The 15,143-nt window shown below is 44.4% G+C and overlaps 1 protein-coding gene across 7 annotated transcripts in view; it reads left to right on the forward strand.

The window, feature by feature from the left end:
- SFI1 (SFI1 centrin binding protein) overlaps positions 1-15,143 on the forward strand; it is a 28,596-nt gene that overhangs the window by 165 nt on the left and 13,288 nt on the right. For 4 of the 7 annotated variants that reach the window (XM_051805473.1, XM_051805470.1, XM_051805474.1 and 1 more), the window contains exons 2-16: positions 2,226-2,412; positions 4,018-4,197; positions 5,135-5,206; positions 7,320-7,427; positions 7,722-7,816; positions 9,234-9,351; positions 9,979-10,081; positions 10,399-10,555; positions 11,301-11,462; positions 11,907-11,977; positions 12,355-12,447; positions 12,828-12,925; positions 13,315-13,396; positions 14,167-14,345; positions 14,581-14,656. In XM_051805473.1, the coding sequence (XP_051661433.1) occupies positions 2,393-2,412; positions 4,018-4,197; positions 5,135-5,206; positions 7,320-7,427; positions 7,722-7,816; positions 9,234-9,351; positions 9,979-10,081; positions 10,399-10,555; positions 11,301-11,462; positions 11,907-11,977; positions 12,355-12,447; positions 12,828-12,925; positions 13,315-13,396; positions 14,167-14,345; positions 14,581-14,656 (1,614 nt within the window). In that variant the 5' untranslated portion in view covers positions 2,226-2,392. Of the gene's footprint in view, positions 1-24; positions 1,590-2,225; positions 2,413-4,017; positions 4,198-5,134; positions 5,207-7,319; positions 7,428-7,721; positions 7,817-9,233; positions 9,352-9,978; positions 10,082-10,398; positions 10,556-11,300; positions 11,463-11,906; positions 11,978-12,354; positions 12,448-12,827; positions 12,926-13,314; positions 13,397-14,166; positions 14,346-14,580; positions 14,657-15,143 lie in introns of those variants that run through there. The other 3 variants (XM_051805472.1, XM_051805471.1, XM_051805477.1) reach the window with 3 other exon arrangements.

The following is a 15,143-nucleotide window of genomic DNA, read 5'->3' on the forward strand; positions in this document are numbered from 1 at the left end:
GGGCCCGCAGGCAGTCTGGGCGGGCAGCCCTGCGGGGCGGGCGGCCGGCGGGGCGCGGGGAGAGCCATGTGCGGAGCGGCGGCACCGGACGGGCCCCGATCCCGTCCCGGTCCCCCTCAGGAGCGCGGGAAGCGGCGGGGCGCGCGCGGCCCCTCACGGCCATGGCGGGCGGGCGGTGACAGCGCGCTCGGCGGGCGCTCCCCTCTCTCCGCGCGGGCTCGGGGGGTTCCCCGGCACTGCCCTGACGTCCCACCGTGCCCGCGGCTGACAGGGCCGGCCTGGCCGAGCCCGCACTGCTGCCCAGCCCGCCCCGGCCCCCCGCGCCACAGCCGTGTTAGCGCAGCGCCCCGGTGCTCCCAGCCGGTGCTCCCAACCAGCCGTTACCCGACCCTGCCGGGTGCCGGTCTGGCATTCCCGGGGGACAGCGGGACGGAGGGTGATGCAGTGAGCGTGGCAGCTGATTCGGAGACACCGGACAAAGCTTTTCGTGGTTGGCAGTGATGACCAGACGTTGTTCTCGACGTGACTTTTAGGAATTTACTGAGCGAGATTGCCGGCTCCGTGTGCCCGCGGCTCTGCCCTCAGCACTCCCATCCCTGCGGCCACAGGAGCCCAGCGGGGACCCGGGGCTTCCAAACACCTTGGGCAGAGAGGGCTGTGTAGGATCAAGGAATTTCTTGTAGGATCTGGTGAATAAAGTGTTTTCGTCCCGGATCTTTAATGAAAGTTGAATGCCAGCATTAAAAGCCGTAAAGAATGAAACAGAAACAAACAAGAAGTAACTATTTCTCACTTTTTTTTTTTTTTTCATGACAAAGTGGTGCATTATAAATGAGACAGCACTGCAACAATTGCCTAGTCTCCCCGGGCCAGCTTGCTTTCCAAACAAACACTCAGCGAGACTCGATGGCAACCAGCAGGCCGCCAGTCTGCGGCTCAGTGGTGGTTACGAGGTGCTGTGGCTTTGAGAGGCCCTGATCCGTGTTGTGTTCCGCTATTCACGTGGCTGTTATGAGCTGAATCGCTGCTCTATTGGCTCCCAAAGGCACACCTGCCGCGGGTGCTGGGCACTGGACGCTCCCAGCAGGAAAGCCCGGTGGCACAGAAGTGTCAGGACACTGTTTTTCCCTCACGAGTGCGAGCGGCAGCTTCCCCTGCCCGTGCTCCGTGTGTCCCGGCCGCTCCGGGGCCGTTCGCGCCCCGCCCGCCGCCAGGGGGCGCTGTGGCGGCACCGCCCGGCTGAGGGCGGGGAGCGCCCGCCCCTCACGGCGGGGCCGCCTCGGGCTCCTCCCGCTCCTCCCGCTCCTCTCGCTCCTCCCGCTCCTGGACCCCTTGGAGGCGGCTCCGTTGGGACGGGCGGAGCTTCTCCTGCTGCCCGTTGGCTCCGTGTGCCCGGTCCTGGTCCGCTCGCCCCGCGGTCCGTAGCGCCCTCAGCGGGGTGGGAGGCGGGAGTTGCGGCCTCGGCCCCAAGCCCCTCACGGCGGGGCTGCGGAGCAGCATCGTGTGGGTGTCGAGTGTTTGGCACAAAAATTCAGGGTATAATTATCTGCTGAAAGGAATTTCGTGCAGAAAAACCGCGGAAAAATTTTGTGGTTTTGTTTTGTTTTGTTTTGTTTTGTTTTTTTGGTTGGTTGGTTGTTTTGGTGTTGGTTTGTTTGTTGTATGTTTTTTGTTTGTTTTGGGAGTTTTAGGTTTTGTTTGTTTTGCTTTGGGTTCTGTTTGGCTTTCTTTCTGTCACGCCTTAAGCCAGGCTTGTAGAAATACCCCCTTGAGATCTCACACTTACAAGGAGATGCCTGTCCCTAAGTCCCGGTGCTTTCCCAGCCTCTGACTCCCCCTGAGGCCTTTGGAAGGCACAGGGTTCTGTGTACACAGCATTTCTCCCTGGAGTTCATTGTTTTCTTCATTTCTGTGTGCTTGTGAAGGAGAGAAGCTTAGTGTTAAAAAAAAAAAAGTGAAAAGGAATCAGTTTGGTTAGCTCCTGATTGTGTCACCCTTGCTTATTAATTTGTTTTTAAATAGGGGAACATAACTTGGAGTCATCCTTTTGTAGCACCTTTCTAGCACAGCTTCGTTTTAGGTAGGCACAGTTGTTGCCTTAGGATTCAAATGGTTGAAACTTCCTTACCATTAGATTTTGTCAGCACATCTCAGGGCATCAAGGGTAGGACACAAACACTTTTCATGTTGAACATTTGGAATTGCATTGTGCTGTTTGTGTGCAGGTCACCTGAGTGGAATTCATTTCTTTAAGATACTGCATTTAGCACAGATCCATTTGATGGATTCATTACAAATGACAGGCACCAATTTATGCTTTGTCCAAAGCTGAGAGACAGCACAGCAGAACAGAGAGTGAATTTGTGCACTGCAGGCTTGGAACTACAGCGAAATGGAGAAAGTCAGGAGCAGGTAAGCAGTAAGAAGAAGCTACCATGTTAAAAGACCTCAGCTGTAATTTATTTTTATTTTTAAATTGTGGCAGCTTAGGCTTTCCATGGGACAGAAGAAAGTTCAGTTATTCTCATAGGAGGCCTTAGTGGTCTCTGTGGAATGCTTGCCTAAAAGCAAAATGAAATGAACAACAAACACCCCACTCCCAAACCCATCATGGAACACAACTTTATGGGGGTTTAAATTATCATAACATTTAAACATAAAGATAATGTTCTTGACTGGAACACATTTGAACATACTTGTTGGCTCAACAACAGATTAATCTGTGGTGTCAGCTCTCTTATTCTTCCCATGCTTTCATTTTCTAACTTCACAAGGGAGAAATGATCCATCTTTGACTCTTATTTTACATGGTTGCCATAAATTCTCATGGATGTAGGCTGTCATCACTAAATATGTGCAGCACGTACGATGTTTCAAATTTAGGAAAAGCATTAGATTTTTGCATTCCTTAGACTTCCATACAGAACTTCTGCCTGTTTTACCCAAGCTTGATACTTTTGACTCCTTTGTGCGACGTTGCCATCGCGTGTGGTCAGATCAGGTTTGCCTTTGGAGCAGATGAAACACTTTTAAAGGGAGTTGGCCCTAAGAGGTGTGCAGGAACCTTGTGCATATTTAGCTGAGCTTCTGGAACTCGCGTTGTTCCCATCACTCTGTGAAACCAACATTTTTTTCTGGCTGCAGCCGTGTTTTCCCCAGCTCACTTCAGGTGATTATTAGGGTGACTTTTCAGGCTACCCTCTTCTGTTGTCTCTTCTGGAGCTCAAGAACGTGTTTGTAGTTCTAATGTGCAAATTCTCAGGGTGGTGGCAGTATTTATTTCAGGAAAGAAGCTTCAATACAACTGGTTCAGCAAGTTTGATCTGGTTAGAGGTGTTTTTTATCCTTGTTTTCAGAAAATTACCAAGACAAAATACTTAGAATTCATAAGAACACACGTGTTATTTTTTCAGATTTTACATGTGAAAGCAAACTGTGTGATGGAAAAATATGTCTAGTTTTATTTTTTAATGATGAATATGTAAAAACAGGAAGAGATTTTTAGGTTTTTTTTTTTTTTGAGGAGAAACATATTTACTTAAAATATGACTGAAATTAGGAAAAAGTTGCTTGTGAAAGAACATTTCACGTTAAAATGGAAAATTCTAACTTCAGTTCCCAAGTCCTCAAGAGAATTCTTCAGCAATAGATATGTTTGAGAATAAAAGGCAGAAAACCATGTTCAGATCTTCTCTATAAAGACACCTTGTTTGCACACACACAGGAGGGGAAGCACAAATGCATTTTAGTGCTTTTTCATTTCAGCTTTAGAGGAGAAAAGAATTGTGTGTGACATGATTGCAGTGAAATGTGTCTTTCTGCTTGTGTTGGGGAAACTTTAACATTAAAACTCCAGATAGTGAAAAACACCTGATAAGGAGACAGTAAGTGTTTTAGTGTTTTGTAGCTGTTCTGTGTGTGACTGGATACCTTTGTTGTAGATCAATTTATTGAAATAATGCCATTTCTGTGGTGTTAATGTGATTTTCCACAAAATATTTCTCTTTTCCTTTTAAGTTCAAAATCCCTGAAGATGCAGGAAATCCAACAGCCATCTGGGCATCAAGTCCATGCAAGTGGCCAGTGTGTTGCTCCCCACTCTGCCAGACATGAATTCCAGGGCAGAGGCCATGACAATCCCAGCAGAGTTGGGTGTGCCCAGAATCAAAGAAGAAGGTTAAAAAGATTCTGGACCAGGTGATAAGTACAAAACGTATTTTTCACTGAATGGAGCTAGAAAAGTCTGATTTTAGTAGTACCAGTGCAGGCTGAGGCAGAAGTTTTTGCTCATGGCCTTGCCAGACAGTTTTGAAGATGTCTTGTGGTAACTTGAGGACAAGCATTGGCACAGTCGGATTTCCCATATATTTTATTTTCTAATGCAACGTTTAAAAAAGGCTGTTTAACAGTATTCTGTGATACACTGCCAGGTGAAATGGTTTCCTCTTGCTCTCCTCTAGTGTTTTTTTACTTCTTTTGTTTGTTGAAAGAATCTTGACAAAGGTGGGATGCAATTGTTTAGAGATTAAAGCCTATTATTTGTTGAGCAACTGGAGCTGATGGAGCAGCTCAGACCTGCTGAAAGAGAGAGGCCCCGTTCACGGCTGTGCTTTAATTAACTTGTGAGGCCTTTGGTGCTCATTGGGGCCCTCCGTGTGCCAATTAACTCTTAAATCCACCGGAAAGAAAAGGAGGGAAGGTTACAGTGTCACAGCAGCACATTAGTGAGCTGGGGGTGCCGAACTGCTGGGGGGGAGGTGGGAACAAGGAAGATCTGGTTGCAGGCAGAGCTAAACGTTAAACTGGCTCAAGTATGGGCTCAGCTGGTTGACTTTGAGAGAAACAGTGATGTTACCACTTCTAAACCACGGTTAGCCAGCACCCTGCTCAGTGGTGCCACTGGGTGTAAGTGGAAAATGTTTTGGCTACTGAGCTTTCCTAAAGTATGTCCCATTTAAAGCCTTGCCTGGGCCTCTGTTTATGCCTGATGAATTGTTCTGTTACAGATATGATCTCTGAAAACCAAACTCTTAGTTTTATTACTGAAACTAAAATAAAAGTTCCTATTTTTACTGCTGCCTGGGAATTTGCAGAGGAGGAGTACAAAGGCAACTAACCTTTCCTTATATTCCAGACATCTAGCAAGGAAATTCTTCTATCTGTGGGCAAAAATGACATTTGGACAAGTTCTCCCTTCCAAAGCCAGGTAGATAAAATTACAGAACTCAAGGGTGGGTTTGTTTTCTTTTTTTTTTTAATGGCTTTTTGGTAAGCCATTGGGCTAAGAGAGTTCTGCCTGTTGAGAAAGTATCTGGATGTAGTTTGAGATCACTTGAAGGTTTCCTTTAAGTACCCTTCTTGCTCTTGCTTTTTCCTTTAACAATCATGGTAAAACTTTACTAACTGAATTCATAGGAGTTGTGGTGTCTCAATGAAGTTGCATATAACTGATGGGGTATGACTGTGATTCCTGCTTTAAATTTGACCATTTCTCAAAGGTATGATGAGAGAGATCTGAAAATTCAGTTCATTTTACTGTTTGCACTGTTCTTAATGTGCATGTTTGGTGTCTGGCTGACTTGGAAATCCCTGTGGCAGATAATCCCTTTCTGTTGTTAGTGTTGTGTGAGCTGCTGAAACCCAAGGCTTTGATACTCTTCTCTTGGCTTGCTTTAATTTGCATGTTCATTCTTGCTTGACCACACCCTTGGGAACTGGAGCAATTCCCAGTGGGAAGAGCTGCATATGGAATAAAATCAGGCTCTTAGTGATTCAGTTTCATTGCACTGTATCAAATATATTCTAGTTTTGCCTTAGTTGGTAAATGGAAGTTGCCCTGTGAACCTCACTGTCTTTGATGTCCCATCTACTGCACTGGCAGCACTTTGGCTGCCTATAAATTCAGGACAATGATTATTTGATTTTTTTTTTTAGAAGTGGAAATACATTTTATAAAGATCAGCAAGGAACATGAGCAACAATTAATGGCCTTTTTAGATTTAGAAACCCCTAGTTCTCCACAGCTTTTATTTGCAATGTTCTGTTTGTTAATGCACCAAGTCCAAAAAAATAACATAGCTCATTTCTTCTTTCTTTCTTTCTTTTTTTTTTTTTCCTTTTCTGCTTGAGTGTTTGGAATGACTTAGCAGCTTGGCTTGGGGTAGGTGGCTGTGAATTGCACCTTGGGAGAGGATTGATATGCGTTCACCAAGGGACCTCTTGGTATTCTGGGCCTAATCCTGCTGTTATTAAAGAGGTGACCAATTTCCTGGAGCTGGTGGGATAGTTATGATCAAAAGTGTCAGGCTGGGCTTGTGTGCTTTTTGTTTGTTAGCTTGTGTGTTGTCATGGTTCCTTCTGTTTACCTTCTCTCCATCAGAAATACAAAGAGGTGAGAAATATTTTGAAAGGATTGGTACTCCAGTTGATGAGACTTTTATGTTCTTGGGTTGCTGCTCAGGTCATCTTGACCACATGGAAAAGAGTTGGAATATTAGATTATGACCATTATTTTTAGTTAGATGAGCAAAATCCCAATTCCTGCATGCAGATCTTCCCATATTTGAATTTTTAGTTGTTCACAATTCAGTTGAAATGTGCCATCACTTCTTACCTAGCCAGGTGTGTGATAATTAAATCTGGGTATAAAAACAGAGACTGTTCTGCTGAAGTTAAAGAATTTGAAGGTCATGTGTAACTTGTGACTCCATTTTGAGCATGGCTCAGCATCCATTGGGAGGAGCAGGTACATGAACAGATGAACAGCTTCATTTTTAGCACAGGTGATGTGCAACTGGCTGAAGGAGCTCCTGAGCCTATTTAAGTGTTCTTTGGGAAGATTTTAAATTTGCTGTTTCTGAAACACAATGGAAACATCAAAACATTATAAAATCTGATGCAGGTTTTGCATTCGTTTCTATACATAAAATATTTTGTGTTAAAATAGCAAAGAACAAAGCTAACAAGGAAAATACATGTACTGTTATTAACTATCCTGGTTGAGTAAAACACTGAACTGAGGATAAATTCATGTGTCTAAAGTCAACTGGCCCTCAGATATTTTGCAAGTTAACAACATCTGTCTTATTCCTTGCCTTTATGTGAAGTGTTTACAGTCAGTAAACTGAGTGGTTCTTGTCGTATTCACAGTCTTGGAATAAAGTGTCATAGTGGAATAGTGGTTTTAAATGCAGTTAGGTGTTGTTAGGCTAAGCAGGCAAGGCTGGAGAAGAGGTACTGTAATCTTCATTAAAAGTGATTTGTGGTCACTCTGGAAACCTGTGTGAAGTTTCCCGTGTCCAAATCTTTCAACTGTTTAGATCCTTTTATGAGCAGAAGATTCTTCAAAAAACTTTTGGCCAGTGGAAGGAGTGGTGGAGAGTTTGCAGAGAGAGGAAGCTCAGCCTTAGAGCAGAGAACCACTACAGGTTTGTGAAATGACTTCCCTTTGGGGTGTGTGTGTGTGAGGAGTTTTCCTTGGGTTCTGAAGGAATTATTAATACCAGTAAGCAAGTTACAGCCATGGTACCTCCAGGCCAAGAGCAATGTCTTCATTGCTTATTGTCATATTTTTCTCACCCTGTCTTTTTTGTTGCTGTTGTCTTAGGATGAAGTCAAAATTCCCTTTTCAATGTATCTTTAGAGTGCAACTGAACTTGAAAGAATCCTGCTTGTAGGCACTGGTGGCTGTTTCACCAAATGGCACTGTTCTCCTTTTTCAGGCATTTCCTCTATAGTTTGATATTCAAGGCCTGGAGAGCCTATGTGTGCCAGCAGCAAGGAGAGAGGAACAAATACTGTGTTGCAGAGTCTCATGGTAAGTGAAGTGATGGTAACTGTCTTTATTTGGGGGCATAGTGAGATGGGAGTTTTCAAGGGGAACATTCCCCAGAATCTGTGTCCCCTGTGCTCCCCCAGGCCCTGGCAGGGCAGTGCTTCCAGGAGCAGATGGCTGGATCTGGCAGGGGGATCCATGTGAGGCACTGTGGTGTAGCTACAGTTATTTAGGGATGCCACTGGATAAGCTTAAGGGCCTCTCCATCTGCTCTGGATCACAGTGTTTGTTTTTGAGGGGGTGGTTTGGTGGGTTTTTTTCATCTGTTTGTTTTTTTTTTTTAACTTAATGTGTGTTCAAATAGATATTTTTTGATAGAATGTATTATTGGAATTCTCTATCAGCTGTGGCTACAGACATTAGATAATAATTCCCTGTGGTATTAACTGCACTCATTTTACCTGAATTCACTGTTCCTTCCAGCCTGTGTCTTACAACTGAAGAGAAGCCCAAGCTTTTGAAGTGCCTCTGGTCTTATTGTGTAGATTCTTTGCTCTGCAATGGGTTTGTCTTGGAGCTGTCTGTACTGGTTGCAATGGTTTTGTTCTGAGCTGATTTGCAAAATAAGTTAGCTGGTCTCCTTGCACATGACTGTAGCCTCAGACTATCCCAGAGCCTGGCACCTTTGGACACAAACTGACAGGCCATTTAGGCTTCCTTTCTCACTGAGTGAGGCCAGAATATTTACAGCAGAAGGTGTGTGTTACTTACTCACAGAAAACTGTGACCTGGTTTAAGGTCGGTTAATGTTTGATTCACAAGGAAATCTTAAAAAAAGTTTGGTTTTTTTTTTTATGTATAAGTGTGAAGGGACATAGAGTCAATGATATTTTCTTCTAACAACTTTGCTTCAATAGTGTCAGTTCTGACCAGCCAGCCTGCTGTGAGGAGAAAATGCAGCACACTGCATAAAGTGGTAAACTGGAATTTGTGACACCACTTCTGTTTTTAGCTGCATGACCAGCCTGCTAAATAAACTTGGCTTGTTTCTGGTTGATTTCTCTGCTTGTACTAGAGAATAACTCCTGAAAAGCTACTGATGAACCTGATGAACTTCTTTTTTTTGAAAATGAGCCAAAGAAAATCCTGTAATTCTTACCCACTGAGGTCATTAGTGAGTATTGTTATACATTATACACCCTGTAAGCCCTGAAGACAAAGCAATGCCATTGTCTGATCGTTCACGCTGCTCTGAACTGGTGTCATGGATGGTGCTGTCAGCGATTCTGGGACTGGGCAGTGTGACACCCTCACCCAGGATGAGCTTCCCTGTCATTTCACGGCTTCCCACGAGGTGTCCCTGCAGGTTGAGGGGACAGGAGTCGAGGACAGTGGTTCAAACGTGCCAGATTCCTGCGTTAACTTAAGCTGCTGTCGTTTTTTTTTTTGTTGAGCACAGCAAAGAAGCAAAAGCTGCTCAGGACCTGGCAGTGCTGGCTGGTTTATGTTGATGTTGAAAGGACCAAACGTGGCATGCAGTCTGTGGCACTGGCATTCAGGGCAAGAAGCTGTCTGCGGTAAGGATGGGGTGGAAACGGGCAGAGAGGCACTGACCATGAGGCCATGGCTTTTACCTGGGTTCTGTTACCTTTTCCTGCAGTGACTTTGTTCCATCTTCGAATTTATTTTTTTTTAATTATTTTATTTTTCTTTTTGGTATGTTTGAGTTCTGGCACACTCGCAGACTGAATTTAAGAGACCTTAAGCAGCCTTCCAATACCCAACAGGAGCCTACAGGAAGGCTGGAGAGGGACTTTTTGCAAAGGCATGCAGTGAGAGGACAATAGGGAATGGCTTTAAGCTGAACAAGGTAGATCTAGATTGGATATTAGGGAAAAATTCTTTAACATGAGGGTGGTGAGATCCTGGCACAGGTTGCCTGGAGAAGCTGTGTCTTCCCTATCCCTGGAAGTGTTCCAGGCCAGGTTGGACAGGGCTTGGAGCAACCTGGTCTAGTGGAAAGTGTCCCTGCCCATGGTAGGGGGATGGAATGAGATGATCTTTAAGATCCTTTCCAACCCACACTGTTCTGTGAGTCTATGAAAAGATTGTTTTTCATACCTTTTTCCAGTGAGAAGAAGGTGATTTCTTGCACAGAATTATGACACCTGTGTTTGAACATGTCTGTAACATTGTTTTGGCAGCGTTTCGTGGGCGGTGTGGAGAAGACAACACTACCAGAAATGCACTGGACATCAGATGAATATTTTGGCTCTGCAGCACTGGGCCCAGAGCCTGCAATTTCGAGTAAGTCCCAGGAGCTTCAGCTACTGCTGAATGTTTTTAATGTTTAAGTTGCACACGTGTGAAAATGTTGAAGATGAATAAAAATTAGGCCTTGTCTTAATTTACTTTGCAAGTTGCAGTACTTATGGTGGAGTAGCATATCAGGACATGAGCAAATGGAATGAAGCTGCATCTGGGCAAGTTCATTGCTCATGGCTTTCACCTTCAGAACTTACATGGAATTTCCTATTGCCTGAGTGTTCTTCCTCTTCTCTGTTCTAGTTCCCTAATCTTGTCTGTTTTTCCTCCTTACTGCCCTCCCTCCATTCTCCTGTCAGGCTTGGTTGCAGTGGCGAGAGCTGTATTTGTACAGCCAGAATGAGAAGCAGAAGGAGACCAGGGCAGTCACTCACCATCAGCACTGGGAACTGAGGAGATGCCTGGGAGCATGGCTGGGATACTTAAACCTCCACAGAGTAAAGAAACGTCAGAATGGTGAGTGAGGACAGAACAGGGCTCAGCCCCTTTGCTCAGGCCACAGTGATGGGTTTTTCTGTTCTAGGAGACACTGCAATGTCTCTGCCCAACAGCTGATGAGATGCAGCTTGGGCTGCACACTGTGAGAGGCCTGGCTGGCTGAGGTCACACACTGAACTGTAGGGAAGATCTCCTGCTTTCCATGTGATTGAAGAGAAAATGCTTTACTGTTCCCTTGATGAAAACTTGCACATTATCTATTATATACTAACTGGGATATCTGTGAGAAGGATGTATTCAGGACTTTGAGCAGTCTGTGGATGTTCTTGACAATCAGACAAATCACAACTCATGCAGGATGGTAAAGGTTATTACACCAGTTCTTTTGCTTCTTCCCTTGAAGTCACTGGAATGAGTTCAGATATTTGTGTGAATTGCCTTTTGATTGGTGGTAGTGGAAAAGAATCCAGCTTGGATAACTAGGAACTAGTGCTAGGAGTATGCTGAAATGTGAGCAAGCTTGTGTGTGTTGAACAAGTGACACAGTGTCTTAACTTGCCCTTCTTAAGTCAGTACAGTAGGTCACTGCCTTAAAACTGCCTTTGTGATCAATAGGAGGAATATAATCCATAGCTGAGTGTTAATGGGAATTCTTGCCATCATTTTTCAGTGTTAGAGCTCCTGTCACTTCAGACCCAGTGGCTTAGATGCTGTGATCTCACCTGACACAAATGAGCAGGAGTATTTTGTGTTTGTTGTCCAGAGCTGGCCCAGGAGCTTCACCGGAGCCGGACGCTCTGGTGCTGCTTCTCTGACTGGCGGCTGTTGCTGGAGTGCAGGAGAAGAATTCATGCTCACCAAAAGGACTTGGAAAAACAAGCAGCAAGGATTGCCTTATGGAGAGTCTTTGCACACTGGAAGCATTGTATCCCATCTGTATTTACTCTCTAGCACAGACAGGTTAAAAGCATTCCCGCGGGGGAAAGATCCAGTTAATAAGCAGGAATGTTGTGCAGCAGTGTGGGTGACAACAAGCATGTTATCATTAGAAAGATGTGTGTAATGCCATACTAACAATTAATTAACCTGGTGCAATTACTGGATGTTAGTGTGTTGACACCTAAGAGCCTGCAGAAAATAATTTATGGTTGTAGAGGAATTCCTTAACAGTGAATCAGAAATCTGTTGTGATAAGCCATCAAAATCTAAAACAACTCTGACTTTAGTCAAAACTTCTGCTGATAACAGTGCTGGAAATTCAAATATTGCAGCACATTTAGATGGAGATGTAGTGCCCCTCTGTGGGAGAAGGTTGTGTGTGTATTGGGATGGATGTCTCTGTGTAAAAGATACTTTAACTCAGTGACAGATGTTGTGCTGTGTGTGGAGGAGTCTCGGCAGTGTGAGCTGGCTGAAGAGCACTACAGACATCACCTGTTGGTAAGAGCACTGTCAGGTGGAAGGGGCTGTGGGGAGTGTCCCTGTACTGCTGACAGTGGTGTGGATGTTCAGTGGGAGATGCCATAGAGAGTTTGGATTGGACATCAGGTTTCTAAATTTTAACTGTTCTGGAATCTGCCAGTTGAATACAAATGGGGAAACTGTGCTGCTCTCCAGAACAATTATTATTCCAGTTGGGAAGCTGGAGAAGTGCCAGTTTGTGAGAGGAAATGGATGCCTTGCTTTGATGACAAGTTCATGAATCCTGGCTGTTGCAAGGAATAGCATCAAACATACATTGTCTGTAAGGAGCAGCCAGGTCTAAACTTCCCTGATTTGGATTACATAAAAGTTGTGTATGTTTCTTATTGTTGCAGAAACTTGGCTTTAAGGGTCTTTGGCAGAATGTTGTGAACACTCGTCTTCAGAGAATGAGAAAAAATCTGTCACACCGTCAGCACCAAGTTACAGTGAGTTTGACTCTTGTTCTTGTGGTAGTGTTTCTCAAGCTGGCCTGTTGGCTTCCACTTTCACCTGCAAAGTACATTTTTATTACAGCAGTGACTTTGTTCCTAAATACTCATAAGCACAGAAAATCTCCTGTGTAAGTCAACTGCCCCTCTTAGATACATTAATTTAGTTTTCTGTTTCCTTACGTTTATGGTGATTTTTTTCCTTTTACCAGAAAAATTCATAGCAGGCAATTGAAGAGGTTTGGTGTGTGAAGCAGTGCAGGAGGCAACCAGTGCAGTATGCAATTTCAGTAGAACTTTAATAATTTAGTTCTCTGCATTCTTCTCCTCACTTGATCTCTATGGGGTTTTTTTGCATCGGTCTTGTTTTATTTCAGGTGCTGCAGAAGTTCTGGAACCGTTGGAAGTCCCGTTTGGAAGAGAAGGAGGAAGAACAGCAGCAGGCCTTAACGTTAGTGGCTCATGTCCGTTATAGGTACGCAGAGAAACATCAATATAAACTTGTACAAATGTGGAATTTGTGGGCCTTTGGTTCTCTTTTAAAGTCTGGTAATAACTTTGGGAGCGTGACCATCTTGATGCCAATTGCTCTGATATTTTCTATGAGTAATGAACAATTTACATCTGCTTCTCTGTGGAATGTGAGAAGGAGATTTGTTAAGATGAGCTCTGAGGCTTGTTTGGATTTAAGAGCTGGACTATATCAGAGTAATGGTCTATCTGCTGCCTGATTTCTAAAGAAGGCTTGCATGATTTGAAAAAGCAAGTAACTGTGTAAGCTGTAGATGGATTGGCTGTTTGACTTCCATGTGTGTTTTCTGGAGGAATTCTCTCCTGTGCTGACATTCTCCCTTTTGCCTGCAGGAGGGTGTTGATGAGATGGGTGTTTGACACGTGGCTGCTGAAGGCCAGCAAGCTGCAGGAGGATCGAATGGGGGAGGAGAGGGTAAATGTAACTCTTACCTGGCCTTGCTTAGGAAATGGAGGAGGTGATTCCTTAGTCACTGTCTGTGAACATGAGTTAGCATGAGATGGACTTGGATGTTGTAAATTCCCTGTTCCCTGGTGGGAGATCAAGTCAGGGGCAACTCTCACACTGTCATTTTCATAGTTACTTCATTGAAATGATAATAGTAATTAAAGGACCAACCCCAGCCTATTTAAGAAGTCCAGGGTTGTGCTGACAAATTAGTTACTTCTAGGTAGGTGTCCATAAGGTTCCTTAAGGAGTCCTTAATTTCCTAAGATGTGTGTATATATATGTAATCCTGGAATCTTTTTATGTAGCAACCATTGCCTCCTTCTATGTGGCCTGTTACACAACTCCAAGTTTTTGGTAGTGTGGGTGTTCTTGTGCAGATATGGCTGGCTCTTGGTGGTGGGAGATTATCAGTCCTGTGAATTCAACAGGACTGGTTTCTGGGGCTTATCAGTTCTTGGGAGCCCTTCACATGCTACTTACCAGTTTGTGGTTTGTCCATCTTTACTCAGCTGTTTCTGGTGACAGTTCATTCCTCCACATGCACACAGGGAGCCCGTAGAACATGTTAAATAACCTCACAGCAAAGGGCCTTTGGTGGTATGGCCACTGCTCTTCAACCTGAGGAGAGGAAAACAGCATTGGACAGTTCTGTGCATGTCATCTTTAAGGATTGTCTTCTTTTGTTTGTAAGTGTCCTGTGTCATGTATTGGTTGCCACCTTCCTTCCACCTTAGGCTGGGCTTCATTTCGAAAGGCAACTGTTGCGCTGCTTCTGGTGCTCCTGGCGCAGGAGAACAGCGGCTCGTTTGGAGGAGCAGGAGGCCTTGGTTCGGGCCAGAGATCACCACAGTAACTTCCTGAAGCTGAAGGCCTTCTGTCTCTGGAAGCAAAGTACTCAGGAGAGAAAAACAGAGTAAGAAGATTTTTTTAAGAAGGGAGAGTAGTTTGGATTGGCCCTGTGGTGGCCTGCTAAGGACAAACAGCATTTAATTCACGATGATGCTGACTCCTTATTTGTGCTTGGCAGTCTGCTAGTTTGTGTTTCAGTAAATGACTTACTGATAATAATAAATGTGGACTTGAGTCTGTGCTAGAAGGATTCAGTAACATGGATTGCATTGTAGGAGAAATAATTATTTTTCTTATAGGAAGCTCAGGGAGATGCAAGCCTTAAGATTTCACTGTTCAAAGTGTCTGCAGAAGACTTGGAACAAGTGGAGGGAGGTGAGAAAGTTAAGAGAGGGGGAAGAGCTTAAACTCTTTATTATGTTCAGATTGCTTGTACCTATATGGCTAGAAATTAAATTGTTTATTTTAAACATTAATCATTCCTAAGCTCTCCTTGCTTTCCAGGTGGGTAAAACTAGTTCAGTGTGGGTGGAGCAGTAGAGGAAGGGGAGGGAGCTCTTTGTCTACTTGTTCGTGTGTTTAGATATGGTGAGAATGGGATTATAGTTTAGATGCACCTGGGAATGTAACCAGAGTCAGGTGATGAAATTGTCCCTACCCAGTACTGTGTCCTTCTCAATTGTCCCTACCCAGTACTGTGTGTCCTTCTCAAAACTTTAAGTTAGAAGTTTGCAGCCAGGCCTGTAGTTTTGTGCAGGTCGTAGCAGACCCTGTCACAGGGTACTTTTATGCTGGGCCTTTTCCTTACCATGATGAGTTGTACCAGGTGTGCCAAACAGCATGTTGTGAGAATCTGTGAGAA

This window comes from Manacus candei, unplaced genomic scaffold (genome assembly GCF_025592945.1).
Source record: "Manacus candei isolate 608988 ecotype Guabito, Panama unplaced genomic scaffold, ASM2559294v1 h1tg000064l, whole genome shotgun sequence".
NCBI lineage: Eukaryota > Metazoa > Chordata > Aves > Passeriformes > Pipridae > Manacus > Manacus candei.